This window comes from Cricetulus griseus, chromosome 6 (genome assembly GCF_003668045.3).
Source record: "Cricetulus griseus strain 17A/GY chromosome 6, alternate assembly CriGri-PICRH-1.0, whole genome shotgun sequence".
Lineage (NCBI taxonomy): Eukaryota > Metazoa > Chordata > Mammalia > Rodentia > Cricetidae > Cricetulus > Cricetulus griseus.
In genome coordinates, this window is record NC_048599.1 from 30,315,023 (window position 1) to 30,335,618 (window position 20,596).

General features: G+C 41.9%; 1 protein-coding gene across 5 annotated transcripts in view; it reads left to right on the forward strand.

Annotated features, from left to right (window-relative positions):
• Positions 1–19,822, forward strand: part of Napb (NSF attachment protein beta) — a 35,935-nt gene extending 16,113 nt beyond the window's left edge. Inside the window, exons 3-12 of one of the 5 annotated variants that reach the window (XR_004770509.1) lie at positions 3,574–3,690; positions 5,603–5,649; positions 5,784–5,861; positions 11,884–11,939; positions 12,068–12,152; positions 15,022–15,126; positions 16,572–16,640; positions 17,334–17,384; positions 17,595–17,702; positions 18,916–19,822. Coding sequence is in view for 4 of the 5 variants with exons in the window: in XM_027421570.2 (XP_027277371.1) it covers positions 3,574–3,690; positions 5,603–5,649; positions 5,784–5,861; positions 11,884–11,939; positions 12,068–12,152; positions 15,022–15,126; positions 16,572–16,640; positions 17,334–17,384; positions 18,916–19,026 (719 nt within the window). In the remaining variant the exon portion in view is untranslated. Of the gene's footprint in view, positions 1–3,573; positions 3,691–5,602; positions 5,650–5,783; positions 5,862–11,883; positions 11,940–12,067; positions 12,153–15,021; positions 15,127–16,571; positions 16,641–17,333; positions 17,385–17,531 lie in introns of all 5 variants that reach the window. The other 4 variants (XM_035446513.1, XM_027421571.2, XM_027421570.2 and 1 more) reach the window with 4 other exon arrangements.
• The last annotated feature ends 774 nt before the right edge of the window (positions 19,823–20,596 follow it).

Genomic DNA, 20,596 nt, shown 5'->3' on the forward strand with positions numbered 1-20,596 from the left:
TTGAGAACACTACTTGAATTGAAAAATGCCTCCTTTTCCCTTGGAGAAAGAGACTTCTATAGCTCAGATCCTTATGCAAGTGAATGTAGAGGCAGCCTTGGGCCAGAGAGAACATGGGTCTCCTGCTTGGCAAACAGCTGTTGTAAGGTGCAAAAGGGCTCCTGCCTTTTCCTAGCTGCTATTTACAGAGTGGCCATTGCCTTTACAGCAGACAATTTGTTTCAAAGAAGATGCTTTTGAACTGGGTGGATCTGAAAGGCTGCATCTGGCTCTGAAGTTCCTTTATCAGATTACTTTGCAGTAGAGCTTCCATTAAAAGGGAGATGGAAGGGCTTCAGAAGCACTTATGCCCACATTGTATTTTACTGAAGAACAAATGAAAGATAAATTGAATTGTCCCTGCAGCCCATCTCTGCTGCTCAAGTCCTGTAATCACAGATGAAAAGTGATCTTACCCAAGAGTGCATACCTGTTTTCTCTGAAGGCCAGATCCCAGGAAATTCACTTGGAAAGGTCCTTGTCCTCCACATACCTGTGGAGGCCTTCCATGTACCCTGCCTCTGTCTGTTGCTAGGATGGAGTCCCCAATGTCCCTGTGTTCTGCCCTTTCTCGGTTTTGTGTTGAAACAGTGCCTGACTGACTCTGTAGCCCAGATAGGTCTTGTACTTGGAGCCATCTTCCCCCCTCGTCTCCCAGATGGTTGGTTAGTAGGCATGTGATACAAGGCTTAGCTCTCAGTCAGTCTTCCTGAGGCTGAGTAAGTCAGGTCATATATTGGGTTTGTTCACTGACCTTCCAGGACTGCTGCCTTCTGTTTTCTGACCTCACTGGCTTATGCTCATGCTCCTGGCTCCCACCCCAGAACCTTGGCATGTCTGCATACTTGCCCTTGTTTGTTGCTTTCTTCAGATCCATCTTCAAATACCATCTTCTCAGCCACCTGTCTTTTAACTACCCCTTATAACAATAATCTCCTTCCTGGAAACTCGCTACTCTTCCCCACTCCCCACACTACCACCTAGCAAAAACATGGAAGTTATGTGGTGTTTTAGTTATTTATATTTACATGTATTCAAAAGTCACATGGTGGCCTTCACTAGCATGTACTTTTGAAGGTCTGAGTGTTTACATGTTTCCATTCTGACTGCATCTCCAGGGTCTACATTGTGTCTCTGATATGGTAGATATTCAGTATATTTATTTGTTAATTGAATAAATACACATGAGGCTCTGAAACTGAAGCAGTGGTACACTGGTGGTGATCATGACGGCATTTTGTCTCTCATAATTTTAGAAGTTGTTTTATATGATTAAGCTAATGCTTTTCAGCCACTGTTCAAACTACGCCTGACACATTGGGTAACTTCCCAGAGGCCATTCTCCTGTAAAGACACTTCCAGGTTGAAAGAGACTTGCCCTTGTTAGCGGTGGCCAGAATATGTGTTCCAAGAGATAAAGTAGTGGCATGAAAAGGTAAAACCAGCACCAACTAATATCTTGGAGACTGAGGTAGCCCAAAGGAGCCAGCTATTGTGCTCTACCCCCAGCAGGGAAAGGATAGGTTCTGAGATAGTGAAAGCAGTAGGAAGTGAGATGCTGGTGTGAGTTGTGAAAAAGTGAGAATATGAGTGCAGGGATATGCTGAAGAGAGATGTGTCTGCTGTAATGAGAGTGGCCAGCGCCTGTGCTTCCAGAGCCAGGTCCTCCCAAAACTTCACGGCAGGTCCAGGTCACTACATTCTTCCAAGGCAGAGTCCATCAAAGCTCCTGACCAGCTGGCTTATTCCTGCAGCTAGCTTGACCTTGGCGCTTCTCAGTCTTTTATCTCGTGTGGCTCTTTGGTTGCCAGCAGGGATTGTTCTGATCCAGCTGTAGCCCCAAGGCTAGTTCTCATTGGTCAGTATCTCCCTTAGTGCTTTTCGGCTGCTGGAACAAAATACCTTCATCTGAGTAATTTATAAAATACAAGTCCAAGATCAGCAAATTCAGTATCTGGCGAAGACTTCTCTCTGCTTCCAGGATGGCATTGTCTTGCTTCATCCCACATGGCAACTTGCTCCTTTCAGTATCTTCTGTACTGGTACTAATTCTACTCATAAGTGTGGAATACTCATGGATTAACAACTCCCTAAAGGCCCTAATGAGTAATACTATCACATTGGGTATTAGACTCCAAAATATGATGCCAGCATTCTGACCACAGCAGCACCCATGTCGTGCTAAGTAGTAAATGTTTCCTAAATAGCATGTGTTCTCTTGTGTCAGAAACAGAGGTACAGGACAAGAACTGAACTGGAGCAGGATATAGGGTTTGTGTGGCTTCCTTTCCCTGATGATCAGAGGTCCACGTGGGAATTAGATTAATGCCTGTGAAGAGGGTATTTGGCGCAAGGGAGACAGCTAAAGCTTTCATAGACTTGAAAGTTTTATTTCTTACAGGTAAATTTAAAGCAAGTGGTTACTTAGCTGAGTACACTGCTTTTTGATTGTCAGAATGGCCTCTAGCTGTGAACAGAATACCAGAACAGCTTGAAGAGAGAGGCTTACTTAGTTCAGGGGCTCAGTCAGTGCTTGTTTGACCCCATGTGCATAGGTAGAATGTCATGGGATGGGGGTAGAGGGGCGTCTTGGCCTTACTGTGGACAGGAAGCAAGAACAGGGAAAGGAAGGTGACTCTGACAAGCCTCAGCCCTCAGTGACCTTGTTTTTTCATTTAGGCACACCTCTTGAGGCTTCTAGAACTAACCAAAACAGCACCACCAGCTGGAGACCAAGCATTCAAAACATGAGCCTGGGCATGGTAGCACATGCCTGTTTGTAGTTCTGACACTTGGGAGGCTGAGGCAGAAAAGGATTGTGAGTGGAGCTTCAGGGAAAGCAAGACCCTTAGCAAACCACATCTTCCTTCCCCCAAGTATTTTAAACTTGCAGTGGTTCTCAACCTGTGGGCACGACTCCTCGGAGTTTGAATGACCCTTTTACAGGGGTCACCTAAGACCATCAAAAAACTCAGGCATTTACTTTACTATCCATAGCAGTAGCAATATTATAGTTATGAAGTAGCAATGAAAATAATTTTATGGTTGGGGGTCATCACAGCATGAGGAAGTGTATTAAAGGGTCCCAGCATTAGGAAGGTTGAAAACTGTTGCCTTAAGGTTTTGTGCCATTCTAAGTCATGATTTTCCTAGTGAAGCAGATTGAACAATGACACCTGAGTGACATGGACACTGGGACTGAGAAATGAGTAGGTGAATAGCCTTGGCTTTAGTGCTTGGCCTTTCTTTAACTGTGTGAAGCTAAGTTCCCCTTTTTGGGCTAATCTTATGGCTTAAGATCCTAAATGTTGGCTGTCAGTCTTTGAGTGGTGGGCCAAAAAAAAAAAGTGGCTTCGTGTCTAGGATGCTTGGTCGGTCCTCTAGGAAAAGTGACCAACACTCAGATGCACTTGTCCTGATGCTTGTGGTCTCTGGCTGCAGGTTCTTTTTAGAGACCTGTACCTTTTCTGTGTGGGACCTGGCATCTTCTTTGGGAAGGCTGTTCCTTACTATTTAACCATGAATCTTCTTCAGCTGCAGGAAATGCGTTTTGTCAAGCCGCCAAGCTCCACATGCAGCTTCAGAGCAAACATGACTCTGCTACCAGCTTTGTGGATGCTGGAAATGCTTACAAGAAAGCAGACCCTCAAGGTAAGGCCACTGAGTGGCTCTGTGTCACTGACCAGCACCGCTTCCTGTGGTGTTTAGGTTGGTGTGCCATGCTGAGTCCTGGTAATAAGAATTCTTGCATTATAGGATAAGAAAGAAATTTTGGTCATTTTAATAATGTCTACTCTACTCATAAAGACATCAATTTGGAGGAGCTGAGGGAGGGACATTTGAGACAGTTTTCCATCATGTAGCTAAAGCTGACTCTGCACTCTCCTGCCTCTGCTTTTCATGTGCTGGGATTACAGGCACCTTATCTCATCTTCATGAAATATGTTCGCCTGGTGTTCCTATCCTTCTAAGTGTATTTCACGTAGTGAAGGAGTGTAGTATCCAGTGGTTAAAAGGGTGTCTTAACCACACAGCATTCTTTTTACTGTTTTTCTAAGTGCTTTTAAACGCTTTTTTTTTTATAGGAAAGAATATTGGACATCAAATTAGTAACATTTTTGCAAATGTTACTACTTTTTTGAGAAGGATTAAACTAAAGCTATTAAGCCCCCTACATGTACATAGTTATCTTTGAGTCTTCTTCTGTAGTCTGTTTTGTTAAACACACAAATCTAAACTTCTAGGACTATATCCCGAAGAAAAATGTCATCAAGCTCTTTTGTATAAAGATTAACCATACTTTTATTTCCAAAAGTGAGAGACAGAGCATAGTGGGTATGAGCAGAATGGCTATGAGCAGAATGACTCCATATTGTAGAATGTCACACAAGCATCCAAGTCCCTTGTTTGGGGCTGGTTGTGGTGACATACACCTGTGATTCCTGCTCTTGGGAGACTGAGGCTGGAGGCTTGGGAGTTGCAGACCAGCCTGTGATGGGAGACCCTGCCTCAAAGAAACCAAAGTGCTTAGTTTCATAGAATGTTTGTTGACCCTGGAAATGTTCACATGCTAATTAATGATCCAAGTGTTGTGTGGCCACAGTTTCTGAAAAAGAAAAAAACAACAACAGCAAATCCTTGCACATGTAGAAACACGTCCAAAACACTGGAAAGAAAGTGCTGAAGTGGGCATGCTGGGCCTAAGTGGTATTACAAATAATCTCGCTCTGTTTTCCTATAATTTGTGAGTTGTAGCGTGGGTATACATTTTTAAATACATTGTAGGGAAAGGTCACTTTTCATTTTTGTTGTTCTAGTCACTTTTCTGTTCCTCCAATCAAGCTTTGCCTCTTTGCTGTCTCTTTCAAACTGAAGGCAAACTTGGTGCTGTCAGCCACACTGTTCTATGACAAGAATCTTCCTGGTACAACATTTTAAGAGATGAATATAATTTATTAGCATTGTCATTGTAAAATTTTCCCTTTGTTTCATGGATATGTATACCAATGTAACTTTTAGGTAACTTTTAGTATACCAAAAGTTAGTGTCTTTGAGCAGTGTACACATTTACATATTTGACTTAAGAGTTCAAAAAGCATTACAAAGTGCTTTTGATGTTGGCCTCATGAAGAGTGGAGACTATTGAAATGGTCTTCCTGGTGAAGAGGTGATATTTTCCAAAATTATATAAACACACATATTAATGAAGGCTGCATTTATCATATACAGTAGCAGGGTTCCTTTACCAGTGTGGGTGGCAATCCCTGTGTTCTTGTTTCCTTTGTAATAGAATTCGCCACCTGGATGGACCCCCTAAGAGTTACTGAGCCAGTATTACTGCAGCTACACTGCTTTCAATACCAGTGCAGCTGCTAGGAACAAAGCCACGCTAATGAATCCGGACTGTGCATGATTGTGTCTGCTCCCACTAACCAGCCTGCCCACCCGCTACCCCAAATTTCACCTCCTTACCATCAGTAGTAGCAGCCAGGAAACAGGCTCAGCTGAACCCTCTTTCACTGAATGAATTTTTCATTGTTTTTCTTAAATGCCCACGCTTCAGAGGCTATCAACTGCTTAAATGCAGCCATCGACATTTACACAGACATGGTAAGACATTGCATTGCTTGAATGGCTGTGGGGTGGAGTCCTTGAGCTGCTTTAGAGTTGTTTTTTAACTCTTCCCAAACTGATTGGAGTTTTGTGTAGATAAAGCAGGTGTATGACTCTGCTCTCTCCCCTAGGGAAGGTTTACAATCGCAGCCAAGCACCACATCACGATTGCAGAGATCTACGAAACTGAGCTTGTGGACATTGAGAAGGTAAGTGCTGACCACACCCATGAGCTTGGTGCAGAAGGTGGATGCTTGGCCTCTTAGGAATCCTCTGCTCCTCTTTCCCTGATGACTGGAGTGGCCCAGAATCATTACAGGTGTCCTGGTGGAGACTGCGTAGGTCTAGCTGGCTGAGTAAAGGGGCTGTTTACCTGGAGTGCCAGAGATTTTCTGAGGCACAGAGATTTACCTGTGTGTGCTTTTATTCGTGTTAGAATGGTCAAAAGACTTTCCACCTGTCTGTTGAAGTTCTCTGAAGCTCTGAAGAAGTGGAAGGCAACCTCTGCATCCTCGGTCAGCATTACTCACTCAGCGTCACTGCTCTCATCTGTGTCCTGCTTGTGGCTCTTCTTCTTGGGTTCCACAGTCATCTGAGCCAGTGGGTTTTATACTGAATTTTCTTCTCAAGTGCTGCCTCCACCCCTGAGTACTCCAGTCAACAGGCTTCCTTGCCCTTTCTCTTGTCCCCATCTAGGTTGTGAAGAGGTTTTTTGGATGCTGTTCTCACTACTTCTGTGTCTCAGCACTTCTTAGTCTCCAGTTTCATGTGATCAGTGCAGAGGCTGCAGCTCATCTGCTCCCCTGTTCCCTCATCTCAGATTCAAGCAGCAAAGCAGCCATGTGTCTGTCTGTCTCTACTGTCTTTTTTTTTTTTAAGATCCATTTTAAGCTGTGCCACGGTGGTGCATGACTTTAATCGCATACATCAGGAAGTAGATCAGGCAGATCTCTGAATTTGAGGCCAGCCTGGTCTACAGAGCTAGTTCTAGAATAGCCAAGGCTACACAGAGAAACCCTGCTTCAAAAAAACAAACATTCATCTTATATGTTTGAGTATTTTGTCTACATGTGCCCTTGGGGGCCTGAAGAGAGTATTGGATCCCCTGGAACTGAAGTTACAGATGGTTGCTGTGGATGCTAGGATTCCAACCTGGATCCTATGGAAGAACAGTCAATGCTCTTGACCACTGACCTATCTCTCCAGCCTCTGTGTCCAGCAGGCTGGAGACCTGCATTAGCTCAAGACTGAATGGGTCTTGTGGAGGATGTGGAATATGCACAGACATCATTCTGGGCTGCTTCCAAGCCCATGGAAGTCAGAAAGACTTCTGGCCTGGCAGTCAGAAGAACACTGGTCTGGAGGCTATTCCTTATACCAGGAAATTTCTCACACAACCATTTCACTACTATTTTTTTTTTTTTTAGGTAGCCTTTGAGCTTCTATTACCTGGTCTGGTTTTGTTATTCTGTGAATTAGCCAGTAGGTGGCACCTTCTTTTTTTCACTGATACATCTTGTTCTGTTGAAAGTTATTTAAGAAATAAAGGCTGCTGGGCAGTGGTGGCACATGCCTTTAATCCCAGCACTTGGGAGGCAGAGGCAGTGAGTTTGAGGCCAGCCTGGTCTACAGACCAAGTACCAGGACAGGTAGAGCTGCTACATGGAGAAACCCTGACTCAAAAAATAAATTGGAAGGAAGGAAGGAGGGAGGGAGGGAGGGAGGGAGGGAGGGAGGGAGGGAGGAAGGAAGGAAGGAAGGAAGGAAGGAAGGAAGGAAGGAAGAGATGAAAGAAAGGCTAGGTGTGGTGTGGTGTATATGATCCCAGCAGTCAGGAGTTTGAGACTGGATATTGTAAACTCAAGGCCAGTATGGCTGCTTAGCAAGTCACTATCTCAAGAAAAAAGTTATGTGTACTTTACACACACACATACAGATACAGAGGTAGAACTAAATTTTTGGCCCCTGACTTTGAGGCTCTTACAACATTGGAAATTTGAAATTTATGTTTGAAAAATCAATGAGCCAAAATTCTAGTTTGTTCTAGATATTATTCACTGTCAGTATGACAGATGTTTGTGTGCTCTTTTGCTTCCTTCACAGATTTTAGTTATTAGGCAGTGAGATGTGCCATCAAACATGCAAATGACTTATTATAGCTTCCTGAGGTAAAACACTCACCCGCATGTAAACAGGTCCTAAGTGTGTGATCCTTAAATGACCCAGGGGAGATAAAGCTTGTTTCTGTTTCTGGCTCCTGAAGAACCTGACTTCATAGTATTGCTTACAGCATAAGATAGGCATTTACTGTAGCTTTATCTTCAGCCCAAGGCTGTTTGTTCTAAGGGAACTGAGCCTATTTGAAGGTTCCTTTACTGTGGTGTATGTACACAATGGACTCTTATGGTGGAAATGGTGAGATACAGTAGGCTCTCTTAGTACTAAGACCCACAAATGCCTGCTAAGTTAAAATGCCACTGGAGTGAAGATTCATTGCTGGCGGTGGCTTCTCGCCTTCCCTAGTCTTTCTGTTAAAACTTGGGAAACCATGGAGTCTGGGTGTTGGTTTGATTAGCATTATTTAAAAAAAAAAAAAAAAACTTACAATGCAACTTCTGCACCTAAGGTTATTTCAGAAGAGGAGGCAGGTTTAAGAGTCAGAGGAACAGGGAGTTTGCTATGAGATTGTCTCTCCCTGTATGTTACATCCATAAAGCCTCACCAGCATGGTCGCCTGAAGATGAGATGAACAAGCACAGCAATAGACATGCTAACGTGGACAGAGGAAAGCCCAGGAGGCCTCAGGCCGAAACAAACAAACAAACAAAAAACCTGCAGGCAACTAAGGAGTGCTGAGAGCTGGAGAAATAGTCTTCCCCAGGGATGATCACACCAGTTGTGTATCCAACACTAAATGATCAGCCCTGATACACAGACTGAGCAGGTTGTATTTATATATTTAGGCATATATATGTAACAACAGTGAATGGAAAAAAGAGGCCATGAATTTGAAAGAGAGTAAGAAGGGTCTAGAAGGCAAAAATAATGTAATTATAATCTCAAAAATTAAATAATTATGACAAAACCTTGTAGCCATGAGTAGTTTTTAATAGCAGCATTTGGGAGGCAGAGACAATTGAATCTTTGTAAGTTCAAGGCCAGCCTGAACTCATAGCAAGTTCCAGGCCAGTTCCAATGACCTAAAACTAAATAAAACTTATAATGACTATCTTCTTCTCCTTAGAAAGAGGGTCTGTGGTCCAGGTTTTCTACAGGAGACATGGGTATGCTTTTTGTGCCCTGAACCATTTATTACAGTGGAAACAATGCTAAGCAGTTCAAAGAATAATACTAGTTCAGAAGGATCAAGAGGGTGAGGACAAGCATCAAATCGAAAGCTTCATAGAGGCCAAGCCTGTACTCTACCACTAGGCTCCGCCCCAGCCCCAAAGACATTTTTTCCCCAATCATAAATTTGCTGAACATTTTTGGTCCTTTGAATGACTTGGAATATTGACAGTGGTCTAGTTAGGGCCTTTTCATTCACTTCTGGTTACTGAGCATCTGCCATACCGTAGGCATTATTCTGGGCTCAGGGATGCTATGGTGAACAGCAGTCCTGGGCCCCTCACAGAACTTGCTTCTCTGAGAGATGGAACCATGAATGTGATGGTTCTGAGAAGGATTACAAGTGATTGTATTGTCCTGCTTTTTGTATGGACTTTTGTATCTGTTAAAAGGGAGTCATAGTGTACCTAACCTCTTTCTGCCTTGGCACCTCTACCCCTTTAACGTTATGTAGCTCACATGTTTAACCAGTGAAGGCCTTTTTATTGGTTTCCTATTATAAATAATACTGAGGAAATCTATTTGGGGAGCATATTAGGGAGGTGAGCTATGTGGCTGAAACACAGAGTAGAGGTGTCTTATTGGAGAATTGTTCAAGGTGTGTGTTTTGGGATGCTCCACAATCCAGAGACTTCAGTAGTGTGACTTCAGCAGCTCTAATCACTACTTTACAGATAGACAGAGGCCGAAGGCTTTGAAGGGGTATTCAGATGTAGTTCTCAAGCCTGCTTTGTTCTATTTGTTTTCTTATTTCTGTGCCTACCACCTTTAGTCTGATTTTCATGTGTTACTGGTTGTGTATTTGGGGCTTATTGGGAAAGCTTTGTAAATTAAGGCAGAGGACTGCAAACCTATTGCTTGCCAGTATATGTGTACAAGCCAACGAAGGTGTTTTGCTGCTTAATCATCAGAAGCAAAAACATTTGTGGCACCTAAAAATCATATGAAATTGATGGGCCAGTGAGGCAGCTCAGGGGGTGAAGCACTTGCCATGTAAGCCTGATGAACTAGTCCAATCCCCAGGACCCAGACAAAGTGGAAGGAGAAAACCTACTCCACAAAGTGTCCACATGCTTCTGACCCTCCCTTTGAACATAAATCTTTAAAAATGTTCAAATCATGCAGAACTGATGTTTTACTGTCAGTCTCTAGACACAGCACTCATTCCTGTGGTGTTGGTGGCTGTGCTATCACAGGATCACTGAGTCCTTGCCAGCAGAGCGATCAGCTGCTAGACGCCCAACTATGATTTCAGCCACTGCTTATCTTATCCCTGCTTTAAAGCCTCCTGCAGACTTATCTGTTGCCATTTAGGCTGCAGAAGCCATTGGTTTTTCAAGCTCTTACCTGTGGACATGGTCTGTTGCCCATAACCGCCTGAAAGCAGCCAATTATTTCCAGATTCATCCCCATCAATTTTTTTTTTGTTCGTTTGTTTTTGTTTTTCAAAATAGGGTTTCTCTGTGTAGTTCTAGCTGTTCTGGAACTCACTCTGTAGACCAGGATGGCCTTGAACTCACAGAAATCCAACCTGCCTCTGCCTCCTGAGTGCTGGGATTAAAGTCACGTGCCACCACCACCTGGCTCTCATCAGGCTTATTAAAGCAGTGTACACAACCGTCCTGTTCTAGCTGATTTGCATACTTGGGGCTCTGATAGTGTGTTCTACCTTCTAAACTGTTGAGAGGTCTGATTTCACTAATACTCTTGTCACAGCCTGATGAGGGCTTCTAGCTTTCTTCTCTCCATTTGACTGTTGCGTGGGTGTCATCTATTTTAAATGGAAGGAACATCTTTGCTCAGGTGATACTTGTGGAAGTAGAAAAAGTCAAAGCTGTTACAGTAAATTGTAGAGTATAAGGCTTCAGAGCCCTCTAAATACACACTCCAGAGTGCAGATTTGACAATGACAAGTATGCTGGGATAAGGGGTCATTATTTAGGAGGCAGGTTCAGTCTGTGGTTTCAGTCACCCCAGACCTCGCCATATCTTTTAGCTTTTAGGAAATGGAAAAGATGAAGAAAAGGGTACAAAGTAAGATGTTTGGCTGGTCACATTTTATCAGAGAACTAGTTATGGGGCCACCCTGAGTGCAGTGGAAGCTGGACCATTTGCCATGAGTGAGGGAAACTACTGGTTACTTTTCTGTTGCTGTACATAAAACAGCATGACCAAAGCAATTTATGGAATAAAGAGCTTATTTTGGTTAGAGTTCCAGGGGAATAGAGCCCATCATGATAGGGAGGCATGACAGCAAGTGGTAGGCATTGTGGCAGAAGATCACATCTTCAACATCAAACACAGAGGAGAGAAGGGACTAGAAATGGGACAGGGCTGTGAACTCTTAACGCCCTCCCTCAGTGACATACTTCCTCCAGCAAGCCTGGACTTTCCCATACCTCTCCATATAGCACCAGGAAATGGGACCAAGTTGTCAAATATGTGAGCCTGAGAGGAACATTTCTCATTCAAACCTCCACAGATAGATTCAGATGAAATCAAGCATTTTATCTCTAGGAGGCTTCAGGACCACATGCATTACTGTATTTGCTGAGGAGGCCAACTTCTGAAAGATTTATCACTGGAATAAGCTTAATTATTGGAAAAAATAATGGTGTACATGTAGTTTTAAATTTTTTGTTACATTTATTCATTTATTTTGTGTATGCACATGTGTGCCATAACATGCTTGTGGAAGTCAGGGGACAGTTGCAAGAATCCCTTCTCTCTTTCCACCATCAGAGTTCCAGGAATCAAACTCAGGTTGCCATGCTTGGCAGCAAGTGCTTTTACCTACTGAGTCTTCTTCCCAGGGCCCATGTGTAGTTTTTAAGTGCAAGTCTTTGAATGAATTGTTTGTAAACTAAATATATGTACTTTCAGGCTATTGCACATTATGAACAGTCTGCTGATTATTACAAAGGAGAAGAATCTAACAGGTATGTGCCTTTCTTCATATCTGTAACGGGCTTTTCATCTTTGTCATCTGAGCATCTCTGCGGAAGCAAGTGTCCACAGGCCATGTCGCTTCAGTATTGTCACTTACTATGCACTATCCTACTTTCAGCTCTGCTAACAAATGTCTGCTGAAGGTGGCAGCCTATGCTGCACAGCTGGAGCAGTATCAGAAAGCCATCGAGATCTACGAGCAGGTGAAGAAACTGTTGTCACCTTGACAAAGTTTGTAACAGTCACTACTATCTGCTGCTTAAGTATTCCCATCATTCCCAAAAGAAGCTTGGAAAGACAACCTGCTTTTTGGTTCCCTGATTTGCCATTCTTGACCCTTTCGAATACTGTACTATCTATTCTTTATGATTGACATTGTCATTTGTCATAGTGTTTTCAAGGTTCTTCAGATTATAATGTGTCAGTGTTTCATTGCTTTTCATGGTTGACTACTGCTTGCTCTGTGGTTTATATAGTCATCTGTTGATAAGCATTTGGGATGCTTCCACTTGGAGTCTATTGAGGATATACTGCTGTGAACATTAGCACTTAACTTTTGTGGGAGCATGTTCTCAGTTGTCTTGGCTGCATACTTGGGGACGGAATAGAGATTGTTGGGCTTCATGGTACCCAAGCCTGCCTTGCTGAGAAACTCTCAGCTTCTCCACATCATTACCAGCATCTCTCTGTGATCCTTAATGAATTCAAAGAGTCCTCTCTTCTTTCTCTCATGATGAGTGGTGTTAATTTTTGTGTGCTCACTGGCCATTTTCCATTATTGGTGAAATGTCTGAGTCCTTTGTTCTTTTTGATAAAACATTCTTTAATCTTAGATATTAGGATACAAGTTATTTATGGTCAGGAATAACTTACATTTTTCCCATTCTATGGATTTCCTTTTTATTCTGTTGTTTATTTGCCTGGATCTAGACTTTTTTTAGTATTTAAAATAATTGTTTTTTTTTTTTTTTGGTTTTTCGAGACAGGGTTTCTCTTAAAATAATTGTTTTTACATTTATTTATTTTGTGTGTAGTGTGTGAGTGCAGAAAATAGATTACGGGAAAGCTGTGGAAAGGAAGGAGTTGGTTCTCTCCTTCTACAGTGTGGGTCTCAAGAATCAAACTCAGGTCTCCAGGCTTGGCAGCGAGCACCTTACCAACTGAGCCATCTCACCAGCCTCAGAAGTTTTAATTTTTATAAATTCTAATTTGTCCTTTCCTTTTTACTATCTGTACTTTTTGTCTTGCATCTAAGTATAGTCAAATTGAGCATCGTGAATCTTTTTAACCAGTGATTTATTCTAAGAGTCTTAAGACTTTTGCCCTTAGGTTCAGGTCTTTGATCCATTCTGAGTTAAGCTATTTGTGTGCATGGTAGACTGGGATCCACCTTCACTCTAACGTATGGACATCACTTTATTCATTGTCATTTGTTAAATATGCTCTCCAATGGTCTAGAACTTGTTTCACTAGTGCAGGGGCTTCATTCTGGGCCCTGTATTCCATCCATCTGTTTAGCTTTATGCCAGTATCACTTTGTTCTGACAGTGGTATCTCTACAGGGAAATTTGGAAATCAGGGACTGTCAGTCCTGCAGTTGACTCTTCTTTCTCAAGATTGTCCTCCTTCTGGATCCCTTGAAGTAACATAAATTTTGGGATCAGTGTGATATCCTGCAGTGAATCTAGCTTCACTGTTAATAGGACTTGAACTGGGTGTGTAGAGCAATTCAAAAAGCATATTAGTCAAGGTTCTCCAGAGTAATAGATAGCACCAACAGACTGGAGTACATAAAGAAAAGAAAGAAGATTTTAGGCATTTACTCTCAATGGTAGAGGTTGAGATGGCCCAGATCTGTCGTGAAAACAAATGTTATGAGCTCTAGCCTGAATGCAGAAGAGCATTGTCTCAATTCTAGAACTATCAGGTGAGAAGGATCAGCCGTTTTTTCCTTAAACATAAAAAAGCATATGTTTTACTTGCTTGTTTTTGTTTTTCAAGACAGGGTTTCTCTGTTTAGCTTTGGAGCCTGTCCTGGCACTTAATATGTAGACAAGGCTGGCCTCAAACTCACAGAGATCCACCTGCCTCTGCCTCTGCTCCCAAGTGCTGAGATTAAAGGCATACACCACCACCACCTGGCATAAAAAAGTAAATTTTTATTACATTCGTTTATGGGGGCGGGGGCAGATGCAAGGACATCTTGCAGAAGTCAGCTCTGTCACTCGGAATCCAGGAAATTAACAGGCTGCCCAGCTTGGTGACAAGCACCTTTCCCCCCTGAGCCATCTCACTAGCCCCTTTGCTTAGACTTGTAATTGGTCCAGGCATCAGTGAGTTGGCTGAGGCCCATCTATGTTGGAAAGGAAAGTCTGTTTTTTGTTTTTTGGTTTGTTTTTTGTTTTTTGTTTTTTGTTTTTCCTCTGCTGACTGAAATGCTAATCTTAACTCAGGGTGATATTTAGCCAGGATCTGGGCACCCATGGTCTACTCAAGTTGATACACACAATTGATCCTCAGAGAATATTGCCATTTATGAATATTTAGTATTTAAGTAACATGTTACTTAGTTTTTGTGTTGCTGTGATTAAACGCCTGATGAAAGTAATTTAAAGAAAGGAAGGTTTAGGTAGGCACTGGTAGCATACACCTTTAGTCCCAGCACTTGGGAGGCAGAGTCAGGCAGTTAGTTCTCTGTGAGTTCAAGACCTCTGTGGTTAATTTTGCTCAGCTAATGGCTAGTTCTACCCACTGACTCAAATTAGACTTTATTGCCAGAATGCAATCAAAATACCATACAACAGACATTTGTTTTCCTTAAAACAGCAAACTTCTAGTTGTACTTCATAGAAAGAATGGGGGAAAGCTTAGAGCTTTCCATTGTCTCAGAAGCAGAAGTCTTCTAAGCATTCTTAACAGTTCCTGTGCCTAATTATGTCTTATCTAGTAAACCATACTATTTGGTGTTGAGTATATTACTAAGATACTGAAACATACTTTTTAAAACAAAACAAGTGAGTAGGCAGTGGGTTATTTTGCCTGTGCTAGTGACTTGCTCTCTTCTCTGCCTAGGTAGGAGCAAACACAATGGATAACCCCTTGTTGAAGTACAGTGCAAAGGATTACTTCTTCAAGGCAGCGCTCTGTCACTTTATAGTGGATGAGTTGAATGCCAAGGTGAGAACACGCTCCTTGCTGATTTACTTTACCCTTGAGAAGAGATGCTTTGTCATTCTTCTTCATGTGTCTCCTCATACAGGTCTTAAGAGCTGTGGCAGTGGCACACTGGATAAAGCACTTAACTCACAAACCTGCAGGCCTGAGTTCAGATGCCCAGCACCCATAGAAAAGCCAGGTGCAGTGGCTCATATCTGTGATGCCAGCCTTGAGAAACAAGGCAGAGATAAGCGGGTTCTTGAAGCTTGCTGGCCAGCCAGTCCATCCAAGTGATGAGCACCATATTCAGGGAGATGCCACTCATCAAAAATGAAGTGGAGGATGATTGGGGGAGACACTTGATAATGACCTCTGGCCTCCACATACACACACTCATGTGTATATGCGCCCTCCCTAACATGCTCGAGCACACAGCCACATGAATGCATACTTACCCTGCCCTACATACAAGTAAAAGTAATAGTTCTTCCACGATGTGTGAGTTTGAATCTTTTAACAGCTGCAGTGCTGTCCTCTTCAAGTTTCCTTTAGCGGTTGCTTTAAATAGAATGGGGAACTAAGAGAGAGACAGTAAAATTAATGTCCTCTGCCCCCCTGTTTGCATTTGTTATTTACTTTTGTGGGGAGGGCAGAGCAGAGCATGTGGATATGTCGCAGCACACATGTGGACGTTAGAGAGCACCTTTTAGCAGTTAGTCTTCTTCCATTATTCAGGATTCATGGTTTAAACTCAAGTCAGGCATGGTGGCAAATGCCCATACCTGCTAAACTACCTTACTGGCCCTAATAGCTTTTTTTGTAGTTGTTGTTGAGACAGAGTCTCCCTATGTAGCCCTGTCCTGGAACTTACTATGTAGACCAGAATAACTTCAAACTCACAGAGATCCACCTGCCTCTGCCTCCCAAATGCTGGGATTAAAGGTAAAGACCACCACACCCAGTTTCTAAGTCCTCTTTTAAAAAATACACAAACAAGTTCAAAAGTGCAATGAAATAGAATAGAATGAAAGTCGGAGAAGGCTGCAAAGCAAGATCACAACTAGAAAGCAAGATTAGACCTGAGCAGCCTTGGCACTGGTCATCTAGAGTTCAAAGAGCCACAGAGAAAAACTGCTCTAGAGTCCTCCTACCCTAGGTATTTGGCATTTGGAGGGTATAAAGGAAGGTCTCTGTTTAGCAGACAAGTATAGATCCTGGCAAGTGAATTAGATTGTATTGTTTCTTCTCTCCAGTAGCCCAGTGGAAATCTAAAAATATTTTAGAAATTTTATTCTCAATTGAAATTGAATATCTAACAAATGTGTTTCCTCTATTACGATTAGAGTTTAATATTATACTTTTTTCAACAGTTAAATGGGATGAAATAAATTTTTTGACTTAATAGGGCATTGACAACTCTCCTAGTTCACTAAGTTTCACATTGACTGGTTGTTTTCCTTCTTCAGCTTGCTCTTGAGAAATATGAGGAAATGTTTCCAGCATTTACTGACTCTAGAGAGTGTAAATTATTGAAAGTAAGTACTGAAACAGCTCTGAAGACAAAAGCCATTACTGTTGGGTGATGGCACCTAAGTGGGACTGCTGATGGGTGGAGTTTTAATCAGTAAGTCTTCTGAGGGTGTACTGGTTACTGGACTTAATTCTGTAATGAAATAATCCAACACTGGGCAACTTAACAGAGGAAGTATGTTTCGGCTACAGTTTGATGGGACAGTCCATCATAGCACCAGGGGCATGAGATGTTTGGTCACACTTTGTCTTCAGTGAATAAGCAGAGAGAAATGAATGCTGGTGCCCCACTTGCTTTTACATTTTATTCAGTCTGGGACTCAAGAGATGGTGGGTCTGCTGTTTTCAGTTAAACCTTTCTAGAAACACCCAGAGGTGTGTTTGAATAGTGACTCCAAACTCAGTTGACAATGAAGACAAGCCATCAATCACTTGGGTACCTCAGACTTGGTTTTTTCATTGTAGATATTCGTATGTCAAGAGGGTTAAGAGTGTTTAACGCTGTTCCACAGTAGGCAGAATGGAAATAGCAGTACAAAGTTAGATCCTTTTTTTGGGTAATTCTTACATTTGGGTATATCCTGTTTTGTGAGATACTAGGAACGCCAGTGCAGACAATAACCGAGGTGATTTGTATTCCTACAAAAACAGGACTTTCTAGCTTAAAGTATTTTCTTGATTTTTTTTAATGCCATCAGAAACTTCTAGAAGCTCATGAAGAACAGAACAGTGAAGCTTACACTGAAGCAGTAAGTTACACCTTCAGGAACTGTTGCATTTTTAAAGGTTTACAGTATAAAAATTAGTTTTTCTTTACATTGTGTAAATTCTGAATATTTATTTGAATGTGGTTCAACTTGCTTGTATTTTCTAAAGATGTCTTGCATGTCCCACAGACTGTTTCCACTAAGAGTTGGAGAGATGGCTTGGTGGTTTAGAACATTTGTTTCTCTCTGTAGAGGACCAGAGTGGATTCTCAGCACCCCACAGCTCATAACCATCTGTAACACCAACTCCGGGGATCCAGTGCTTTCTTCTGACCTCCATGGACACCTGACACACACACTGTACATACATTTATATATATGAAATTAATAAATCTAAAATTCTTATTTAATTCCATTAACCCATCACCATGCAGAAGTTCTAGTTGTATTGAGCCCTTATTCTTGATTTCCACTGAGAACTAACTTATCCGGGATGCTTCTTCAGAAAGTTGTGACGGAGTTGTAACATGTAGTTTTGGTGATTTGAAGACAGTCTGACAGTGTAAAGGAGGGCTTCTGGTTAAAACTAAAGTATCAAAACTGAGCCTTTGGTGCACTTTGGAGTATTTGTGTTATAGGTTACTTACTTTATGTTTGTCTTTGTTTATCTTTTGCAATCTTGTGTTCAGAGTCAAGCAGATTTCTCAGGAGCTTGGAATGACTTCAACTCCAGGCTTAAAGTGACAGTAAAAAGGAATATCTTAACTTTTACCCTCAAACTGCTTTCACCAGTGTCATTGTCTTTCTTTGCATAAGCTGAAATCCATCAAGGGGATTCTGCTCCCCATCCCCTAGTTATTATTTGATTGTATTTTTTATGATCAGTAAATAATAGTTTTCTTATACCTTACTAATTCTTATGCCATGCCCTCTGTCCTCTTGTCACATAAAATTTACCTTTACATCTATAATAGCTTTTGTGGATTTTTGCCATATACATGTTGGCATACAAAGAAAAATTAAATGCACAGGCTGATAGGATAAAAACTGATTGGGGAGACATGTTTTTCTTTGGTTTGGTTTTTCAAGAACAGGTTTCTCTGTGCAGTGGTCCTGGCTGTCCTGGAACTCACTCTGTAGACCAGACTGACCTCAAACTCAAGAGATCCACCTGCCTGTGCCTCCAAGGGATTAAAGGCATGTGCCAGCTTTAATTTCCACCTGGCTAGTAAAATTGTTTTTAGTGAGGAAAGTTATAAATCCGAATGAATATTTTTTATAAATATTTTTATTTTTATTTCATGTGCATTGATATTATGCATGCTTATGTCTGTGTGTGGGTGTCAGATCTTGGAGGTAAGAGTTATGAGCTGCATGTGGGTGCTGGGAATTGAACTCAGGACCTCTGGAAAAGCAGTCTTAACCACAGAGCCATTCCTCCAGCCCTAGAATGAGTAATTTCTAATCAAAGTCAGTGGGTTATCACAGTAACATCTTCAAACAGCTTAGGTCACTGGTGCTTGTGTTTTCAATGTATTTCAGGTATAATCCTGTTCTTCATTCCTTAAACCAGGTGAAGGAGTTTGACTCAATATCACGCTTGGATCAGTGGCTGACCACCATGTTGCTTCGTATCAAGAAGTCTATCCAAGGGGATGGAGAAGGAGATGGAGACCTCAAGTGAAGCGCTGACATCTTTGTGGCATGCAGCTCATTCCTTTTTAGTTTTGTCTTCGGGCAAAGCCATCTTTCTGGGATGCCCAATTAATGACAATTTTGTTGTAAATAAGCCACACAATTTATGTATTGTTTCAGCTCGCCATATCTGTGTTACTGTGAGAATGAGAGGCTGAATGAATATTCAGTTTATGGTTATGACAACCGAAGTGTATAATGCTTATCAGAGTCCTCATAGTTTTCTGATAAGTACTACCCAATCTTATTCCTGTTCTTCTGTTATTTTCAGGGCCCATGTTCAGTGTGGCCATGTGTTTTTCCTTTTTGCCTCAACTCTGGTACTCAACCCGGTTTTATAGATGCTTTGCAAAGACATTGTGCATTGGTATCTGGATGGACCCTTTACACCAGTGGCTTAGTTAGATCCTTATTTAGGAAAAAGTTTGTAATTCAGTAGAAACTGTTTGGCTTTTACAGTTATTTTGATGGTGCTAGTGATGAATTCATTTGCTTTTTATTTTGCCCCATATGCTCACATATACATGGCAAACACTGAGAATAGCTGGGATCTGTTGGCATCACTTGCATTACAAGGAGAAAGAATTTGCTGGCAGGTGTTGTAGTCCTGTTTTATTCTGTGGATGAATGTTAAGGTGGATTTCAGTGATTTTTTTTGTTTTGTTTTGTTTTGTGACTTACACACAACCTATGAAAAATGGATTTTTTCTCCCTTACCCAGTTTCCCCTTTTAGTCATAATGGAAATCCCTTCTTCATATTTGCATAAAAATGTCTTAACTGGTATCTTTGTTCTCACATTTATACACTCCTCGCATTGTCTTCTGGGCCATGGTCATGCCAAGCTTGAGCAAAGCTGGATTGAAGATTCCAGCTGAAGCTTGAGAATATGTGTGGTTAAGTGTCCATTTGTTGGACATGGTGATTAAGTGGGGGTCAGTGTGGCATAAGAGTTTGTTATATGTGGTTGGATAAGAACCTTACCTGTGTCTGATGGTCCCTGGTTTATTTAACTGGTAGAGTGATTTCACTTGTATGAATTTTGCTGTCCAATTTGATCTATATAAGATATATGATGTTTTTTTGAATTTTGACCCTCCCTGCTACTTTATATACTGTGGACATGGCCTTGCTTCCTGAGTCTCCTGTGCATATCTGTATGCTGAGATGATTTGTGCTTGAAGAGCATGTGTTACTAGAAATACTTCGTAGTCCTAATGTGCTGCTGTCATGTGACAGACAATGAAACTCCTCATTAGTCAGGTATGAAATGGCACTGGAATGGTGTTTTCATCTTTGGAATGGCTCTAAAATAAGGTTGGTGGCTCTTACTGTGCAGTAGAGTGGCTGTGCCAGGTCCAGGGCAAAAGAGGAGGGTTTGAGGACCGATAAGAAAGTTAGTTATTTCACAAGTGGAAGTAGCAGGATGGGGCTGGAGACGTGGTTCCTGCTCTTCCAGGGGGCTCAAGTTTGACTCCGGGCACCCATGGTGGGTGGTTCAAAACCATCCGTAACTCCAGTTCCTCCGGTAGCGCTGGTACCCTCTTCTTCCCTCAATAA